General features: G+C 59.7%; 2 protein-coding genes across 7 annotated transcripts in view; one reads left to right on the top strand and one right to left on the bottom strand.

The window, feature by feature from the left end:
- The window catches only part of CUNH2orf76 (chromosome unknown C2orf76 homolog), a 35,383-nt gene extending 22,052 nt beyond the window's left edge, over nucleotides 1-13,331 (bottom strand). Inside the window, exon 1 of one of the 6 annotated variants that reach the window (XM_044274465.1) lies at nucleotides 13,218-13,331. Coding sequence is in view for 3 of the 6 variants with exons in the window: in XM_044274464.1 (XP_044130399.1) it covers nucleotides 11,596-11,619 (24 nt within the window). In the remaining 3 variants the exon portion in view is untranslated. Of the gene's footprint in view, nucleotides 1-11,595; nucleotides 11,728-13,217 lie in introns of those variants that run through there. The other 5 variants (XM_044274461.1, XM_044274460.1, XM_044274464.1 and 2 more) reach the window with 5 other exon arrangements.
- Nucleotides 13,332-13,333: 2 nt separating this feature from the next.
- Nucleotides 13,334-17,350, top strand: DBI (diazepam binding inhibitor, acyl-CoA binding protein). The gene is made up of 4 exons (XM_044274466.1): nucleotides 13,334-13,457; nucleotides 14,167-14,284; nucleotides 16,535-16,597; nucleotides 17,216-17,350. The coding sequence occupies exons 1-4, from the start codon at nucleotides 13,449-13,451 to the stop codon at nucleotides 17,290-17,292; spliced, it is 267 nt and encodes an 88-aa protein (XP_044130401.1). The 5' UTR covers nucleotides 13,334-13,448; the 3' UTR covers nucleotides 17,293-17,350.
- Nucleotides 17,351-18,717: the final 1,367 nt, after the last annotated feature.

Raw genomic sequence — 18,717 nt, 5'->3', positions numbered from 1 at the left:
ACATTATATATATACACAGTATATAATACAGAGAGAGCAGTGACATTGCTGAGCTCCGGGCTCTACATTAGATATATACACAGTATATAATACAGAGAGAGCAGAGACATTGCTGAGCTCCGGGCTCTACATTAGATATATATACACAGTATATAATACAGAGAGAGCAGAGACATTGCTGAGCTCCGGGCTCTACATTATATATATACACAGTATATAATACAGAGAGAGCAGAGACATTGCTGAGCTCCGGGCTCTACATTATATATATATACACAGTATATAATACAGAGAGAGCAGTGACATTGCTGAGCTCCGGGCTCTACATTATATATATATACACAGTATATAATACAGAGAGAGCAGAGACATTGCTGAGCTCCAGGCTCTACATATATATATATATACACAGTATATAATACAGAGAGAGCAGAGACATTGCTGAGCTCAGGGCTCTACATTATATATATACACAGTATATAATACAGAGAGAGCAGAGACATTGCTGAGCTCCGGGCTCTACATTATATATACACACAGTATATAATACAGAGAGAGCAGAGACATTGCTGAGCTCCGGCCTCTACATTAGATATATATATATACACAGTATATAATACAGAGAGAGCAGAGACATTGCTGAGCTCCGGCCTCTACATTAGATATATATATACACAGTATATAATACAGAGAGAGCAGAGACATTGCTGAGCTCCGGCCTCTACATTAGATATATATATACACAGTATATAATACAGAGAGAGCAGAGACATTGCTGAGCTCCGGCCTCTACATTAGATATATATATACACAGTATATAATACAGAGAGAGCAGAGACATTGCTGAGCTCCAGGCTCTACATATATATATATATATACACAGTATATAATACAGAGAGAGCAGAGACATTGCTGAGCTCCGGGCTCTACATTAGATATATACACACAGTATATAATACAGAGAGAGCAGAGACATTGCTGAGCTCCGGGCTCTACATTATATATATACACAGTATATAATACAGAGAGAGCAGAGACATTGCTGAGCTCCGGGCTCTACATTATATATATATATATATATATATATATATATATATATATATATATATACACGGTATATAATACAGAGAGAGCAGCGACATTGCTGAGCTCCGGGCACTACATTATATATATACACAGTATATAATACAGAGAGAGCAGAGACATTGCTGAGCTCCGGGCACTACATTATATATATACACAGTATATAATACAGAGAGAGCAGAGACATTGCTGAGCTCCGGGCTCTACATTATATATATATATATATATATATATATATATATATATATACACAGTATATAATACAGAGAGAGCAGAGACATTGCTGAGCTCCGAGCTCTACATTATATATATATATATAATACAGAGAGAGCAGAGACATTGCTGAGCTCCGGGCTCTACATTATATATACACACAGTATATAATACAGAGAGAGCAGAGACATTGCTGAGCTCCGGGCTCTACATTATATATATACACAGTATATAATACAGAGAGAGCAGAGATATTGCTGAGCTCCGGGCTCTACATTATATATATATATACACAGTATATAATACAGAGAGAGCAGAGACATTGCTGAGCTCCGGGCCTCTACATTATATATATATACACAGTATATAATACAGAGAGAGCAGAGACATTGCTGAGCTCCGGGCTCTACATTATATATATACACAGTATATAATACAGAGAGAGCAGAGACATTGCTGAGCTCCGGGCTCTACATTATATATATACACAGTATATAATACAGAGAGAGCAGAGACATTGCTGAGCTCCGGCTCTACATTATATATATACACAGTATATAATACAGAGAGAGCAGTGACATTGCTGAGCTCCGGGCTCTACATTAGATATATATACACAGTATATAATACAGAGAGAGCAGAGACATTGCTGAGCTCCGGGCTCTACATTAGATATATATACACAGTATATAATACAGAGAGAGCAGAGACATTGCTGAGCTCCGGGCTCTACATTATATATATACACAGTATATAATACAGAGAGAGCAGAGACATTGCTGAGCTCCGGGCTCTACATTATATATATACACAGTATATAATACAGAGAGAGCAGAGACATTGCTGAGCTCCGGGCTCTACATTAGATATATATACACAGTATATAATACAGAGAGAGCAGAGACATTGCTGAGCTCCGGCCTCTACATTATATATACACACAGTATATAATACAGAGAGAGCAGAGACATTGCTGAGCTCCGGGCTCTACATTATATATATACACAGTATATAATACAGAGAGAGCAGAGACATTGCTGAGCTCCGGCCTCTACATTATATATATATATACACAGTATATAATACAGAGAGAGCAGAGACATTGCTGAGCTCCGGCCTCTACATTAGATATATATACACAGTATATAATACAGAGAGAGCAGAGACATTGCTGAGCTCCGGCTCTACATTATATATATATATACACAGTATATAATACAGAGAGAGCAGAGACATTGCTGAGCTCCGGGCTCTACATTATATATATATACATAGTATATAATACAGAGAGAGCAGAGACATTGCTGAGCTCCGGGCTCTACATTATATATATACACAGTATATAATACAGAGAGAGCAGAGACATTGCTGAGCTCCGAGCTCTACATTATATATATATACACAGTATATAATACAGAGAGAGCAGTGACATTGCTGAGCTCCGGGCTCTACATTATATATATACACAGTATATAATACAGAGAGAGCAGAGACATTGCTGAGCTCCGGGCTCTACATTATATATATACACAGTATATAATACAGAGAGAGCAGAGACATTGCTGAGCTCCGGGCTCTACATTATATATATACACAGTATATAATACAGAGAGAGCAGTGACATTGCTGAGCTCCAGGCTCTACATTATATATATACACAGTATATAATACAGAGAGAGCAGTGACATTGCTGAGCTCCAGGCTCTACATTATATATATACACAGTATATAATACAGAGAGAGCAGTGACATTGCTGAGCTCCGGGCTCTACATTATATATATATACACAGTATATAATACAGAGAGAGCAGAGACATTGCTGAGCTCCAGACTCTACATTATATATATACACAGTATATAATACAGAGAGAGCAGAGACATTGCTGAGCTCCGGGCTCTACATTATATATATACACAGTATATAATACAGAGAGAGCAGTGACATTGCTGAGCTCCGGGCTCTACATTATATATATACACAGTATATAATACAGAGAGAGCAGTGACATTGCTGAGCTCCAGGCTCTACATTATATATACACACACAGTATATAATACAGAGAGAGCAGAGACATTCCTGAGCTCCGGGCTCTACATTATATATATACACAGTATATAATACAGAGAGAGCAGAGACATTGCTGAGCTCCGGGCTCTACATTATATATATGCACAGTATATAATACAGAGAGAGCAGAGACATTCCTGAGCTCCGGGCTCTACATTATATATATACACAGTATATAATACAGAGAGAGCAGAGACATTGTTATCTTCACACTGTAAGCCGCTATTCAGCTCACTAATGGCTACCAGCAGGCTGCCCCCTCCATCATACACCTCAGAGCCGAAAGACCTCTTGTGGCAAGGGGAGCTGCAGGGACCAAGTCCACTCTTCTCGTAGGTGGGCGCTCTGCAGGGTGGGGCCGCTCTTGCCATTGGGAGGGCGCTCTGCAGGGTGGGGCCGCTCTTCCCACAGTGGGCGCTCTGCAGGGTGGGGCCGCTCTTCCCACAGTGGGCGCTCTGCAGGGTGGGGCCGCTCTTGCCACAGTGGGCGCTCTGCAGGGTGGGGCCGCTCTTGCCACAGTGGGCGCTCTGCAGGGTGGGGCCGCTCTTGCCACAGTGGGCGCTCTGCAGGGTGGGGCTGCTCTTGCCACAGTGGGCGCTCTGCAGGGTGGGGCTGCTCTTGCCACAGTGGGCGCTCTGCAGGGTGGGGCCGCTCTTGCCACAGTGGGCGCTCTGCAGGGTGGGGCCGCTCTTGCCACAGTGGGCGCTCTGCAGGGTGGGGCTGCTCTTGCCACAGTGGGCGCTCTGCAGGGTGGGGCTGCTCTTGCCACAGTGGGCGCTCTGCAGGGTGGGGCCGCTCTTGCCACAGTGGGCGCTCTGCAGGGTGGGGCCGCTCCTCCCACAGTGGGCGCTCTGCAGGGTGGGGCCGCTCTTCCCACAATGGGCGCTCTGCAGGGTGGGGCCGCTCCTCCCACAGTGGGCGCTCTGCAGGGTGGGGCCGCTCTTCCCACAGTGGGCGCTCTGCAGGGTGGTGCCGCTCCTCCCACAGTGGGCGCTCTGCAGGGTGGAGCCGCTCTTCCCACAGTGGGCGCTCTGCGGGGTGGAGCCGCTCTTCCCACAGTGGGCGCTCTGCGGGGTGGGGCCGCTCTTCCCACAGTGGGCGCTCTGCGGGGTGGGGCCGCTCTTCCCACAGTGGGCGCTCTGCGGGGTGGGGCCGCTCGTCCCACAGTGGGCGCTCTGCGGGGTGGGGCCGCTCCTCCCACAGTGGGCGCTCTGCGGGGTGGGGCCGCTCTTCCCACAGTGGGCGCTCTGCGGGGTGGGGCCGCTCCTCCCACAGTGGGCGCTCTGCGGGGTGGGGCCGCTCCTCCCACAGTGGGCGTTCTCCAGGGTGGGGCCGCTCCTCCCACAGTGGGCGCTCTCCAGGGTGGGGCCGCTCCTCCCACAGTGGGCGCTCTCCAGGGTGGGGCCGCTCCTCCCACAGTGGGCGCTCTGCAGGGTGGGGCCGCTCCTCCCACAGTGGGCGCTCTGCAGGGTGGGGCCGCTCTTCCCACAGTGGGCGCTCTGCAGGGTGGAGCCGCTCCTCCCACAGTGGGCGCTCTGCAGGGTGGAGCCGCTCTTCCCACAGTGGGCGCTCTGCGGGGTGGAGCCGCTCTTCCCACAGTGGGCGCTCTGCGGGGTGGGGCCGCTCTTCCCACAGTGGGCGCTCTGCGGGGTGGGGCCGCTCTTCCCACAGTGGGCGCTCTGCGGGGTGGGGCCGCTCTTCCCACAGTGGGCGCTCTGCGGGGTGGGGCCGCTCCTCCCACAGTGGGCGCTCTGCGGGGTGGGGCCGCTCTTCCCACAGTGGGCGCTCTGCGGGGTGGGGCCGCTCCTCCCACAGTGGGCGCTCTGCAGGGTGGGGCCGCTCCTCCCACAGTGGGCGTTCTCCAGGGTGGGGCCGCTCCTCCCACAGTGGGCGCTCTCCAGGGTGGGGCCGCTCCTCCCACAGTGGGCGCTCTGCAGGGTGGGGCCGCTCTTCCCACAGTGGGCGCTCTGCAGGGTGGGGCCGCTCTTCCCACAGTGGGCGCTCTGCGGGGTGGGGCCGCTCTTCCCACAGTGGGCGCTCTGCGGGGTGGGGCCGCTCTTCCCACAGTGGGCGCTCTGCAGGGTGGGGCCGCTCTTCCCACAGTGGGCGCTCTGCGGGGTGGGGCCGCTCTTCCCACATCTTGCATGGAACCAGCCGTACAACACCCATCAAGATCAAAAACCTCCCCGCAACAAGATAGAGAAATTCATAATTTATTGGAAAATCCACATAATAATGAAATGTAATAAAACACATAAAGCAGCAACACGGAGAATCTGGACGAACATTCACGCTGCCGCCATAAGGGACTAGTATTATTACACGTATTTGCATAGTATATTGCGGCACGCGTGTTGTCAGGGCGCACCGCCACCGCCACATACAAAGCCTATAGTAGCAATACTGTGAAATACTGCTAATCAGTACTGACCCAGCCTGGAGCGTTCCGCCCAACGATCGCGGCGCCAAGTGCTTCCTCGCGGGGCTGCAGCGTTTCTGTTCGTCACTTCCAGCTTCTCCGTGTTGCCGCTTTATGTGTTTTATTACATTTCATTATTATGTGGATTTGTCTCCATCTTGTTGCGTGTTGTACGTCTCCCCAGTGCAGACGCTGAGGGCTATCCTCCATGACCGCCGTCTGCAAATACAGGACCCCCCGATACCTGCGGCACTCTATACAGGACACCTCCCCCCGATACCTGCAGCACTATATACAGGACACCTCCCCCCGATACCTGCAGCACTCTATACAGGACACCCCCCCCCCCCGATACCTGCGGCACTCTATACAGGACCCCCCCCCCCCCCAATAACTGCGGCACTCTATACAGGACCCCTCCCCCGAAACCTGCGGCACTCTATACAGGACCCCCCCGATACCTGCAGCACTCTATACAGGACACCTCCCCCGATACCTGCGGCACTCTATACAGGACCCCCCCCCCCCCCCCCCGATACCTGCGGCACTCTATAACCCTCCCCCCCCCCCCGATACCTGCGGCACTCTATACCCTCCCCCCCCCCCCCGATACCTGCGGCACTCTATACAGGACCCCCCGCCCCCCGATACCTGCAGCACTCTATACAGGACCCCCCCAATAACTGCGGCACTCAATACAGGATCCCAGTCCCCCGATACCTGCGGCACTCTATACCCTCCCCCCCCCCCCCGATACCTGCGGCACTCTATACAGGACCCCTCCCCCGATACCTGCAGCACTCTATACAGGACCCCTCCCCCGATACCTGCAGCACTCTATACAGGACCCCTCCCCCGATACCTGCAGCACTCTATACAGGACCCCTCCCCCGATACCTGCAGCACTCTATACAGGACCCCTCCCCCGATACCTGCAGCACTCTATACAGGACCCCTCCCCCGATACCTGCAGCACTCTATACAGGACCCTCCCCCCTGATACTGCAGCACTCTACATACAGGACCCCACGATACCTGCAGCACTCTATACAAGGACCCGCCTCCCCCGAGACCTGCATGCACTCTATACACGGAACCCTCCCACCGATACCTGCAGCAACTCTATACAGGACCCTCCGCCCCCGATACCTGCAGCACTCTATACAGGACCCCCCCCCCCCCCCGCCGATACCGCGGCACTCTATAACCCTCCCCCCCCCCCCGATACCACTGCGTCACTCTATACAGGACCCCCCCCCGCCGATACCTGCGGCACTCTATACAACCCTCCCCCCCCCACCCGATACCTGCGGCACTCTATACAGGAACCCCCCCCCCGATACCTGCGGCACTCTATACCCCCCCCCCCCGAATACCTGCAGCACGCTATACAGGGACCATCCTCCCCCCCCCCCCCCCCCGATACCCTGCAGCACTCTAATACAGAGACCCCCGCCAATACCTGCAGGCACTCTATAACAGACCCCTCCCCCGGATAACCTAGCCAGCTCTATACAGGAACCCTCCCCCCCCCCCCCGATACCTGCAGTCACTCTATACAGGACCCCTCCCCCGATACCTGCAGCACTCTATACAGGACCCCTCCCCCGATACCTGCAGCACTCTATACAGGACCCTCCCCCCGATACCTGCAGCACTCTATACAGGACCCCTCCCCCGATACCTGCAGCACTCTATACAGGACCCCTCCCCCGATACCTGCAGCACTCTATACAGGACCCCTCCCCCGATACCTGCAGCACTCTATACAGGACCCCTCCCCCGATACCTGCAGCACTCTATACAGGACCCCTCCCCCGATACCTGCAGCACTCTATACAGGACCCCTCCCCCGATACCTGCAGCACTCTATACAGGACCCCTCCCCCGATACCTGCAGCACTCTATACAGGACCCCTCCCCCGATACCTGCAGCACTCTATACAGGACCCCTCCCCCGATACCTGCAGCACTCTATACAGGACCCCTCCCCCGATACCTGCAGCACTCTATACAGGACCCCTCCCCCGATAACCTGCAGCACTCTATACAGGACCCCTCCCCCGATACCTGCAGCACTCTATACAGGACCCCTCCCCCGATACCTGCAGCACTCTATACAGGACCCCTCCCCCGATACCTGCAGCACTCTATACAGGACCCCTCCCCCGATACCTGCAGCACTCTATACAGGACCCCTCCCCCGATACCTGCAGCACTCTATACAGGACCCCTCCCCCGATACCTGCAGCACTCTATACGGACCCTCCCCCGATACCTGCAGCACTCTATACAGGACCCCTCCCCGATACCTGCAGCACTCTATACAGGACCCCTCCCCCGATACCTGCAGCACTCTATACAGGACCCCTCCCCCGATACCTGCAGCACTCTATACAGGACCCCTCCCCCGATACCTGCAGCACTCTATACAGGACCCCTCCCCCGATACCTGCAGCACTCTATACAGGACCCCTCCCCCGATACCTGCAGCACTCTATACAGGACCCCCTCCCCCGATACCTGCAGCACTCTATACAGGACCCTCCCCCGATACCTGCAGCACTCTATACAGGACCCCTCCCCCGATACCTGCAGCACTCTATACAGGACCCCTCCCCCGATACCTGCAGCACTCTATACAGGACCCCTCCCCGATACTGCAGCACTCTATACAGGACCCCTCCCCCGATACCTGCAGCACTCTATACAGGACCCCTCCCCTGATACCTGCAGCACTCTATACAGGACCCCTCCCCCGATACCTGCAGCACTCTATACAGGACCCCTCCCCCGATACCTGCGCAATCTATACAGGACCCCTCCCCCGAACCTGCAGCACCTTATAACAGGACCCCTCCCCCGATACCTGCAGCACTCTATAACAGGACCCCTCCCCCGATACCTGCAGCACTCTATAACAGGACCCCTCCCCCGATACCTGCAGCACTACTCTTACAGGACCCCGCCCCGATACCTGCCAGCACTCTATACAGGACCCTCCCCGATACCTGCAGCACTCTATACAGGACCCTCCCCCGATACCTGCAGCACCTCTATACAGTACCCCTCCCCCCGATACCTGCATGCGCACTCTATACAGGACCCCTCCCCGATACCTGCAGCACTCTATACAGGACCCCTCCCCGATACCTGCAGCACTCTATACAGGACCCCTCCCCCGATACCTGCAGCACTCTATACAGGACCCCTCCCCCGATACATGCAGCACACTCTATAAAGGACCCCTCCCCGATACCTGCAGCACACTCTATACAGGACCCCTCCCCCGATACCTGCAGCACACTCTATACAGGCCACCTCCCGGATTACCTGCAGCCATCTATACAGGACACCTCCCGGATACCTGCAGCACTCTCATACAGGACCCCTCCCCCCGATACCATGCAGCACTCTATACAGGACACCTCCCGGATACCTGCAGCACTCTATACAGGACCCCTCCCGGATACCTGCAGCACTCTATACAGGACCCCTCCCCCGATACCTGCAGCACTCTATACAGGACCCCTCCCCCCCGATACCTGCAGCACTCTATACAGGACCCCTCCCCCGATACCTGCAGCAACTCTATACAGGACCCCTCCCCCGATACCTGCAGCACTCTATACAGGACCCCTCCCCCGATACCTGCAGCACTCTATACAGGACCCCCTCCCCCCGATACCCTGCAGCACTCTATACAGGACCCCTCCCCCGATACCTGCAGCACTCTATACAGGACCCCTCCCCCGATACCTGCAGCACTCTATACAGGACCCCCCATATCTAACACACACTTTCGGAAGCTCACACTCAGGCAGCCGCCACTTACATTATGACTACGGGCAGCAACAAGGATCAAACCATCCCAGAGTTCGCTTCCTTATGACTACAACAGGGTGGCGTGGGCGTGGCTATAGACGGGGGGGGGGGCTACGTGAGGGCGTCATACCACCCATCGTCCATCTGCAGCAGTTACAGTCCCACGTGACGGGAGCATGTCTACAGCGGCCATATGAAGACAGCCCGAGGATGTTCCCATTCACTGACAGAAAGCAGAGGAAATGAAGCACAAAGAATCCAGAAAATGTTATAGAACTTCTAGTTTTCCAGTGAAGGCGCTTTATGTACATAGGAGCGCAGCGGCTCCACTCTTACAGGCTACCGCGATCACAAGCCTGACTCCGCCCTGTATGCAAATTACACAGACTCCGCCTTATATACAAATCACCGCAGGTCCCGCCCTACACGGAAATCACTAGCTGAGGAGAGAGACAGGTCATGTGACCACACCCCCCTCACCCTGTCCGGGTCACATGATCACACCCCCCCCCCCACCCTGTACAGGTCATGTGACCACACTTCCCCTCACCCAGTCCAGGTCACACACCCCTCACAGGTCACATGGTCACCCCCCCCCCCCTCACCAGGTCACATGGTCACCCCCCCATCACCCTGTCCAGGTCACATGGTCACCCCCCCCATCACCCTGTCCAGGTCACATGGTCACCCCCCCCCCCCCCCATCACCCTGTCCAGGTCACATGGTCACCCCCCCCCCCCATCACCCTGTCCAGGTCACATGGTCACCCCCCCCATCACCCTGTCCAGGTCACATGGTCACCCCCCCATCACCCTGTCCAGGTCACATGGTCACCCCCCCATCACCCTGTCCAGGTCACATGGTCACCCCCCCATCACCCTGTCTACATTCACTCCTCCATATCCGTTTAGCAGTCTGCAAAACACGGATACCGGACGCCGACTTCCCGCAATTTCCGCGGTCCCATTGTCAAAATGCCTATTCTTATTTTGCAGGGCAGACACACGGATGTCGACAGCAGCACCATGAAAATAAACCGATCTGAAGCAGAAAATAACATGGTCCTGTGCATGAGGCCTTATTACTAGTGCTGTATTACCGCACTACACCTCCTGCAGGGTCCGGTATAGAACATACACCGCACTACACCTCCTGCAGGGTCCGGTATAGAACATACACCGCACTACACCTCCTGCAGGGTCCGGTATAGAACATACACCGCACTACACCTCCTGCAGGGTCCGGTATAGAACATACACCGCACTAAACGTCCTGCAGAGTCCGGTATAGAACATACACCGCACTACACCTCCTGCAGGGTCCGGTATAGAACATACACCGCACTAACACCTCCTGCAGGGTCCGGTATAGAACATACACCGCACTACACCTCCTGCAGGGTCCGGTATAGAACATACACCGCACTACACCTCCTGCAGGGTCCGGTATAGAACATACACCGCACTGCAGGGTCGTATAGAACATACACGCATACACCCCTGCAGGGTCCGGTATAGAACATACACCGCACTACACCTCCTGCAGGGTCCGGTATAGAACATACACCGCACTACACCTCCTGCAGGGTCCGGTATAGAACATACACCGCACTACACCTCCTGCAGGGTCCGGTATAGAACATACACCGCACTACACCTCCTGCAGAGTCCGGTATAGAACATACACCGCACTACACCTCCTGCAGGGTCCGGTATAGAACATACACCGCACTACACCTCCTGCAGGGTCCGGTATAGAACATACACCGCACTACACCTCCTGCAGGGTCCGGTATAGAACATACACCGCACTACACCTCCTGCAGGGTCCGGTATAGAACATACACCGCACTACACCTCCTGCAGGGTCCGGTATAGAACATACACCGCACTACACCTCCTGCAGGGTCCGGTATAGAACATACACCGCACTACACCTCCTGTGATGCCAGGTCTTGTGCCCACAACATGTGTGGGGCGGGCTGACCTCTGCTGAATATGACGCGGGCATCACCCTCTTTTCGTAGGACACTGCAGCGGGTGCATCTCCGAAAAGCCAACCTCAGCCTTGAGCTTCTGGGGAAGTTCCCCCTTCTCTCCAGAGAGTACCCCCAGGTCACGTGGTCACCCACCACCACCACCCCCAGGTCACGTGGTCACCCACCACCACCACCCCCAGGTCACGTGGTCACCCACCACCACAATCAAGCCACATGCCCCCCCCCTCTGAGGCTCCCTCTGTGGGGGTACTAGAGTGTCAGCTGTGCGGCTGTGCCCCTGCCAGGGAGAGGAGGAGACCCCGGGGCAGGACGCTCTGAGGCTTCACGCCCGGACTCTGCCCTCGTCAGGCGGCTGATAACGGACACGTAGACGCAGCGCGGACTCTGCCCGTCAGTCTCGGCGCAGGGCGCCCCAACATTCCCACACAAGGACAAAAGCTATATGAGCGGGGGCGGGGCTGAAACATCACCCAGCTTTCCCAGATTCAGATGTGACCAAGTATGGCAGCAGGGGGGGGGCTGCAGGTGCGGGGGTCTGCAGGGTTGCGGGTTGCGAGGGGGGCTGCGGCTCTGCAGGGTGCGGTGGGTAGGGGTCGCCACGGGAGGGAGTCGGGGGGGGGGTCTAGGGAGGGAGTGCGGGGGGGGGGGGGGGGGGTCGCCGGGAGGAGTGCTGGGGGGGGGGGGGGGGGTCGACGGGGGGGGGGGGGGGGAGGGAGTGCGGGGGTGGGGTCGACGGGAGGGATGTGCGGGGGGGGTCGACGGGAGGGAGTGCGGGGTGGGGGGTCGACGGGAGGGAGTGCGGGGGGGGGGGTCGCGGGGGGATTGCGGGGTGTGACTGGAGGGAGTGGGGGGGGGTGACGGGAGGGAGAGTGGGTGGTGGGTGACGGAGGGAGAGTGGGGTGGGTGACGGGAGGGGAGAGTGGGGGGGGGTGACGGGAGGAGAGTTGGGGGGGGGGTGACGGGAGGGAGAGGGGGGGGGGTGGCGGGAGGGAGAGGTGGGGGGGGGGGGGGGAGGGTGGGGGGGGGGGGTGGGGGGGTGTGGGGGGGGGGGGGTTTGTGGGGTCGTGTGTTGGGGGTGGGGGTTGGGTGGTGTGGGGGGTGGGTGGGTGTGTGGGGGGGTGGGTGGGGGGGGGGGGAGTGTGGGGGGGGGGTGACGGGAGGGTGTGTGGGGGGGGGGGGGGGGGGGGGGGGGGGGGGAGGTGGTGGGGGGGGGTGGGGAGTGAGGGGGGGGGGGGGGGGGGGGGGTGCGGGAGTGGGGTGTGTGGGGGGGGTTGTTGTGGTTGTGGGGGGGGGGGTGGTGATGGGGGGTGGGGGGTGGGGGGGGGGGTGGGGGGGGTGAGGGAGGGAGGGGGGGGGGGGGGGGGGGGGGGGGGTGGGGGGGTATGGGGGGGGTGGGGGGGGGGGGGGGAGGGAGTGGGGGGGGGGGGGGGGGGGGGTGACGGGAGGGAGTGTGGGGGGGGGTGACGGGAGGGAGTGTGGGGGGGGGGTGACGGGAGGGAGTGTGGGGGGGGGGTGACGGGAGGGAGTGTGGGGGGGGTGACGGGAGGGAGTGTGGGGTGACGGGAGGGAGTGTGGGGGGGGTGACGGGAGGGAGTGTCGGGTGTATTACCATCATTGGGGGTGACCCTTTAGACGCCAGCGGATGTCACAAGTTACAGTCGGTTCTCTTTGCCACATGCAATATGGCTGCGATCAACTGTCCTGATTGTCACGTGACTATATCGCGTCCAGTGATTGGCTGTGATCAGGTGAGTGGGTGGAGTCATCTGGGGTTAAGAGTCGTGATTGCCGCGTGCTCTCCCGGAGAGTCCAGTTTTGAGAGAAGAGAACGCGCGGCATCATGTCCCAGGTACAGACCGCTGCGGCTGCGGTAATGCTGCGTCTGTGTCCGCCCGCTCCGATTATGTCCGCCTCTGTTTCGGGGGTATAATGGCGGCTTTATTGCACGCTGCGGGTTGTCAGCTCCTCTTCCCGCAGTCTCGTTGTCGGGCTCCCTCCCCCCCCCCCCCCCTCTCCCCGATGCGGTCTGGTTGTCGGGCTCCCTCCCCCCCCCCCCCTCTCCCCGATGCGGTCTGGTTGTCGGGCTCCCTCCCCCCCCTCTCCCCGATGCGGTCTGGTTGTCGGGCTCCCTCCCCCTCCCCCCCCCCCTCCCCCCCTCTCCCCGATGCGGTCTGGTTGTCGGGCTCCCTCCCCCCCCTCTCCCCGATGCGGTCTGGTTGTCGGGCTCCCTCCCCCCCCCTCTCCCCGATGCGGTCTGGTTGTCGGGCTCCCTCCCCCCCCTCTCCCCGATGCGGTCTGGTTGTCGGGCTCCCTCCCCCCCCTCTCCCCGATGCGGTCTGGTTGTCGGGCTCCCTCCCCCCCCTCTCCCCGATGCGGTCTGGTTGTCGGGCTCCCTCCCCCCCCCTCTCCCCGATGCGGTCTGGTTGTCGGGCTCCCTCCCCCACCCTCTCCCCGATGCGGTCTGGTTGTGGCCCCGCTCCCCCCCCCCATGCGGTCTGGTTGTCGGCCCCGCCCCCTCTGATACATGGCTCCTCCCACATCCTTATTCCATGTTTCAGGCTGATTTTGATAAGGCGGCGGAGGAGGTGAAGCAGCTGAAGACCTCGCCCACCGACCAGGAGATGCTGGAGGTGTACGCCCTGTTCAAGCAGGCCACAGTCGGGGACGTCAACACAGGTGGGGGCCGTCTGTGGATATGGGGGGAAGGGAGCGGGGGGGGTCGTCTGTGGATGGGGAGGGGAGCGGGGGGGGTCGTCTGTGGATGGGGGAGGGGGGGTGTCGTCTTGGATATGGGGGAAGGGAGCGTGGGCCGTCTGTGGGTGAGGGGAGGGGGGGTCGTCTGGGATGGGGGAGGGAGGGGGGGGGTCGTCTGTGGATGGGGGGGAGGGCGAGCGGGGGGGGTTGTCTGTGGATGGGGGGGAGGGTGAGCGGGGGGGGTCGTCTGTGGATGGGGGGGAGGGGAGCGGGGGGGGTTGTCTGTGGATGGGGGGGAGGGGAGCGGGGGGGGTCGTCTGTGGATGGGGGGGAGGGGAGAGGGGGGTCGTCTGTGGATGGGGGGAGGGGAGCGGGGGGGGTCGTCTGTGGAGGGGGGGAGGGGAGGGGGGGGTCGTCTGTGGAGCGGGGGGAGGGGAGCGGGGGGGGTGTCTGTGGAGCGGGGGAGGGGAGCGGGGGGGGTCGTCTGCGGATGGGGGAGGGGAGCGGGGGGGGTCGTCGGATGGGGGAGGGGAGCGGGGGGGGGTCGTCTGGATGGGGGAGGGGAGCGGGGGGGTAGTTGCGGATGGGGGAGGGGAGCGGGGGGGGTCGTCTGCGGATGGGGGAGGGGAGAGCGGGGGGGGGTCGTCTGCGGATGGGGGAGGGGAGCGGGGGGGGTGTCTGCGGATGGGGGAGGGGAGAGGGGGGGGCGTCTGTGGATGGGGGAGGGGAGGGGGGGGGGTCGTCTGTGGATGGGGGAGGGGAGCGGGGCGGGTCGTCTGTGGATGGGGGAGGGGAGCGGGGGGGGGTCGTCTGTGGATGGGGGAGGGGAGCGGGGGGGGGTCGTCTGTGGATGGGGGAGGGGGGAGCGGGGGGGGGTCGTCTGTGGATGGGGGAGGGGAGCGGGGGGGGTCGTCTGTGGATGGGGGAGGGGAGTTGTGGATGGGGGAGGGGAGTCTGTGGATGGGGGAGGGGAGCGGGGGGGGTTGTCTGTGGATGGGGGAGGGGAGCGGGGGGGGTCGTCTGTGGATGGGGGAGGGGAGCGGGGGGGTCGTCTGTGGATGGGGGAGGGGAGCGGGGGGGTAGTCTGTGGATGGGGGAGGGGGAGCGGGGGGGTGTCTGTGGATGGGGGGGTCGTCTGTGGATGGGGGAGGGAGCGGGGGTCGTCTGCTGGATGGGGGAGGGGAGCGGGGGGGTCGTCTGCGGATGGGGGAGGGGAGCGGGGGGGGTTCGTCTGCGGATGGGGGAGGGGAGCGGGGGGGTCGTCTGCGGATGGGGGAGGGGAGCGGGGGGGTCGTCTGCGGATGGGGGAGGGGAGCGGGGGGGTATGTCTGCGGATGGGGGAGGGGAGCGTGAGGGTCCGTGCGGGAGAGGGGAGCGGAGGGCCGTGAGGGGAGGGAGCGGAGGGCCGTCTGTGGAGAGGGGAGCGGAGGGCCGTCTGTGGAGGGGGGGGGGATGGGAGCGGAGGGCCGTCTGTGGAGGGGGGGGGATGGGAGCGGAGGGCCGTCTGTGGAGGGGGGGGATGGGAGCGGAGGGCCGTCTGTGGAGGGAGGGGGGATGGGAGCGGAGGGCCGTCTGTGGAGGGAGGGGGGATGGGAGCGGAGGGCCGTCTGTGGAGGGAGGGGGATGGGAGCGGAGGGCCGTCTGTGGAGGGGGGGGGGATGGGAGCGGAGGGCCGTCTGTGGAGGGGGGGGGGATGGGAGCGGAGGGCCGTCTGTGGAGGGAGGGGGGATGGGAGCGGAGGGCCGTCTGTGGAGGGGGGGATGGGAGCGGAGGGCCGTCTGTGGAGGGGGGGATGGGAGCGGAGGGCGTCTGTGGAGGGGGGGGGGATGGGAGCGAAGGGCCGTCTGTGGAGGGGGGAGGGGAGCGGAGGGCCGTCTGTGGAGGGGGGGGGATGGGAGCGAAGGGCCGTCTGTGGAGGGGGGAGGGGAGCGGAGGGCCGTCTGTGGAAGGGGAGGGGAGCGGAGGGCCGTCTGTGGAAGGGGAGGGGAGCGGAGGGCCGTCTGTGGAAGGGGGGGCAGCGGAGGGCCGTCTGTGGAGGGGGGAGGGGAGCGGAGGGCCGTCTGTGGAGGGGGGGCAGCGGAGGGCCGTCTGTGGAGGGGGGAGGGGAGCGGAGGGCCGTCTGTGGAGGGGGGTCTAGTTGACAACACTGAAGCTCTATTTGGATTGGGGGGCGCAGGCAGTAACATGGCGGCTCTACCGCTTGCCGTCTCATCTTGTACTTCTTGTCTCCAGCCCGGCCGGGAATGTTGGACTTCAAGGGTAAAGCCAAGTGGGACGCCTGGTCGGGGAAGAAGGGTAAGAGCTGTTACTGTAGCGCCTCCGCGTTCTGCAGCGCTGTGCGGGTGAGGACCCTGCTCACAAGAGCTTGCCCTCTATGGTTGGGTGGGATGGTGCTCGGCCCCCCCCCCCCCCCCCCCCCGTCTCAGCTGAGTGATGGGTCTATAGGGTGGATCGCAGCTCGGTGACGGCGTTCCCGTGGATAAAGCGAAGGTGAGACGCACGTCAGGCGGTTGTTGTGCCCTTGTCCCATTCAGACCGCCATTAATGGTAGTTACTGAGAGATTCCCGGGTGGAGCCGCTATTTTGGACCCAATTGTGTTTGGGACCTCTTATATGTAGGTCGTCGGTGTTAGACCGGCATGTTCCGGTGCTGGCCCGTCCGCTGGGGCTGCATGTACTGGACCTGGGGGGGGGGGGGGGGTTATTGTCGGGTATCTACAACTACCTTTATCTGCTATTTGCTGACGTCCTCGGGGGGGGGGGGGGGGGGGTCCCTGGTTCTCACCCGCTGATGTTAGGGGGATGGGTCAGTCAGCGCTGTAGTCGGTTGTGTAGTCACTAGGGCGCCACACGTGACATTTCCGCTCAGTTTTGCAGCCTCTGTTATTTGTCTCTCTCTCTCCTTTTTTGCAGGCACCTCCAAGGAGGATGCGCAGGCGCAGTACATCAAGCTGGTGGAGGAGCTGAAGGAGAAATATGGGTGTAACTGAAGGGTTAATGGTGCGGCGGCTGAACGGCTCCTTGTGATAATAAACCTCCAGACTTTTATTCTCATGTTTTGTTTGTTTATAACTGGATTTAGAAAGAGGCTCAGGGCGATCCCCAGAGGTGGAGGAGAGCAGAGGGGGGCGATCCCCCCCCCCCCCCTCAGAGGTGGAGGAGAGCAGGGGGGGGGGGCGATTCCCCTCCCCCCCGCCCCAGAGGTGGAGGAGAGCAGGGGGGGCGATCCCCAGAGGTGGAGGAGAGCGGGGGGCGATGATTTCCCCACCCCAGAGGTGGAGAGTGTCTCTCTCTCCCCCCCCTTCCCCAGGTGGAGTAATATGTGGTTCAGGAAAGCAGGGGAGGCGATCCCCGGGGGCGGTGGAGGGGGATGTCATATGTGGTCCAGGAGAGCAGGGGCGGCGTTCCCTCGGGGTGGAGGGGGATGTCATATGAGGTCCCGGAGGGCAGGGGAGGCGATCCCTGGGGGTGGAGGGCAGGGGAGGCGATCCCTGGGGGTGGAGGGGGATTTAATATGAGGTCCAGGAGGGCAGGGGAGGCGATCCCTGGGGGCGGTGGAGGGGGGTGTCATATGTGGTCCAGGAGAGCAGGGGAGGCGATCCCTGGGGGTGGAGGGCAGGGGAGGCGATCCCCGGGGGTGGAGGGCAGGGGAGGCGATCCCCGGGGGTGGAGGGGGATGTAATACGAGGTCCAGGAGGGCAGGGGAGGCGATCCCTGGGGGTGGAGAGCAGGGGAGGCGATCCCTGGGGGTGGAGGGCAGGGGAGGCGATCCCTGGGGGTGGAGGGCAGGGGAGGCGATCCCTGGGGGTGGAGGGCAGGGGAGGCGATCCCCGGGGGTGGAGGGGGATGTAATACGAGGTCCAGGAGGCGATCTCTCGCTGCACCCTCTGACGTTCCTGCTATTTCATACTGATCAGCACTGCTGTTTCCGCAGCGCACAGAAGAGCCAGCCGCTGGCGATGTGACTGCGCGCTCTGCACTACACTATAGTGGATCTGCCACAGTTATGTGCAGGCACCGGCCTCCACGACTTCGGTGCGTCCACTCTCGGTGTAAATCGGCGCCGGCTCCCTTTGTGTAGATTTAGATAATTTCAACACCTAAAACAGGTGAAGGAAATGATGAGCGGGCCGCTCCTTCCCTTTCATCCCCCAGGAGGGCAGTGCCATGAGATCTGTCTCTTCCCGGTGGGGAGAGGTCATCTGTCATGGGGTAGATGGTGGCCCCTGGTTAGTTCCTGACCAGGTTCATGCAGGGTCATCCTCTGCTTCTCTCCCTGGCAGGTGTGAGCCCACCTGATAACCAGATGCACAGGGAGTCCCTCTGGTTAGGTTTGGCTCTGGCAGGATACCCCAGGAGAGGCCTGTTGACTTGAGACGAGACCGCCTGCATCCAGGGCAGGAAACAGAAGCTTT

The sequence above is a fragment of the Bufo gargarizans genome, unplaced genomic scaffold, assembly GCF_014858855.1.
Source record: "Bufo gargarizans isolate SCDJY-AF-19 unplaced genomic scaffold, ASM1485885v1 original_scaffold_1771_pilon, whole genome shotgun sequence".
NCBI lineage: Eukaryota > Metazoa > Chordata > Amphibia > Anura > Bufonidae > Bufo > Bufo gargarizans.
This window is presented reverse-complemented; position numbering and strand designations above follow the sequence as displayed.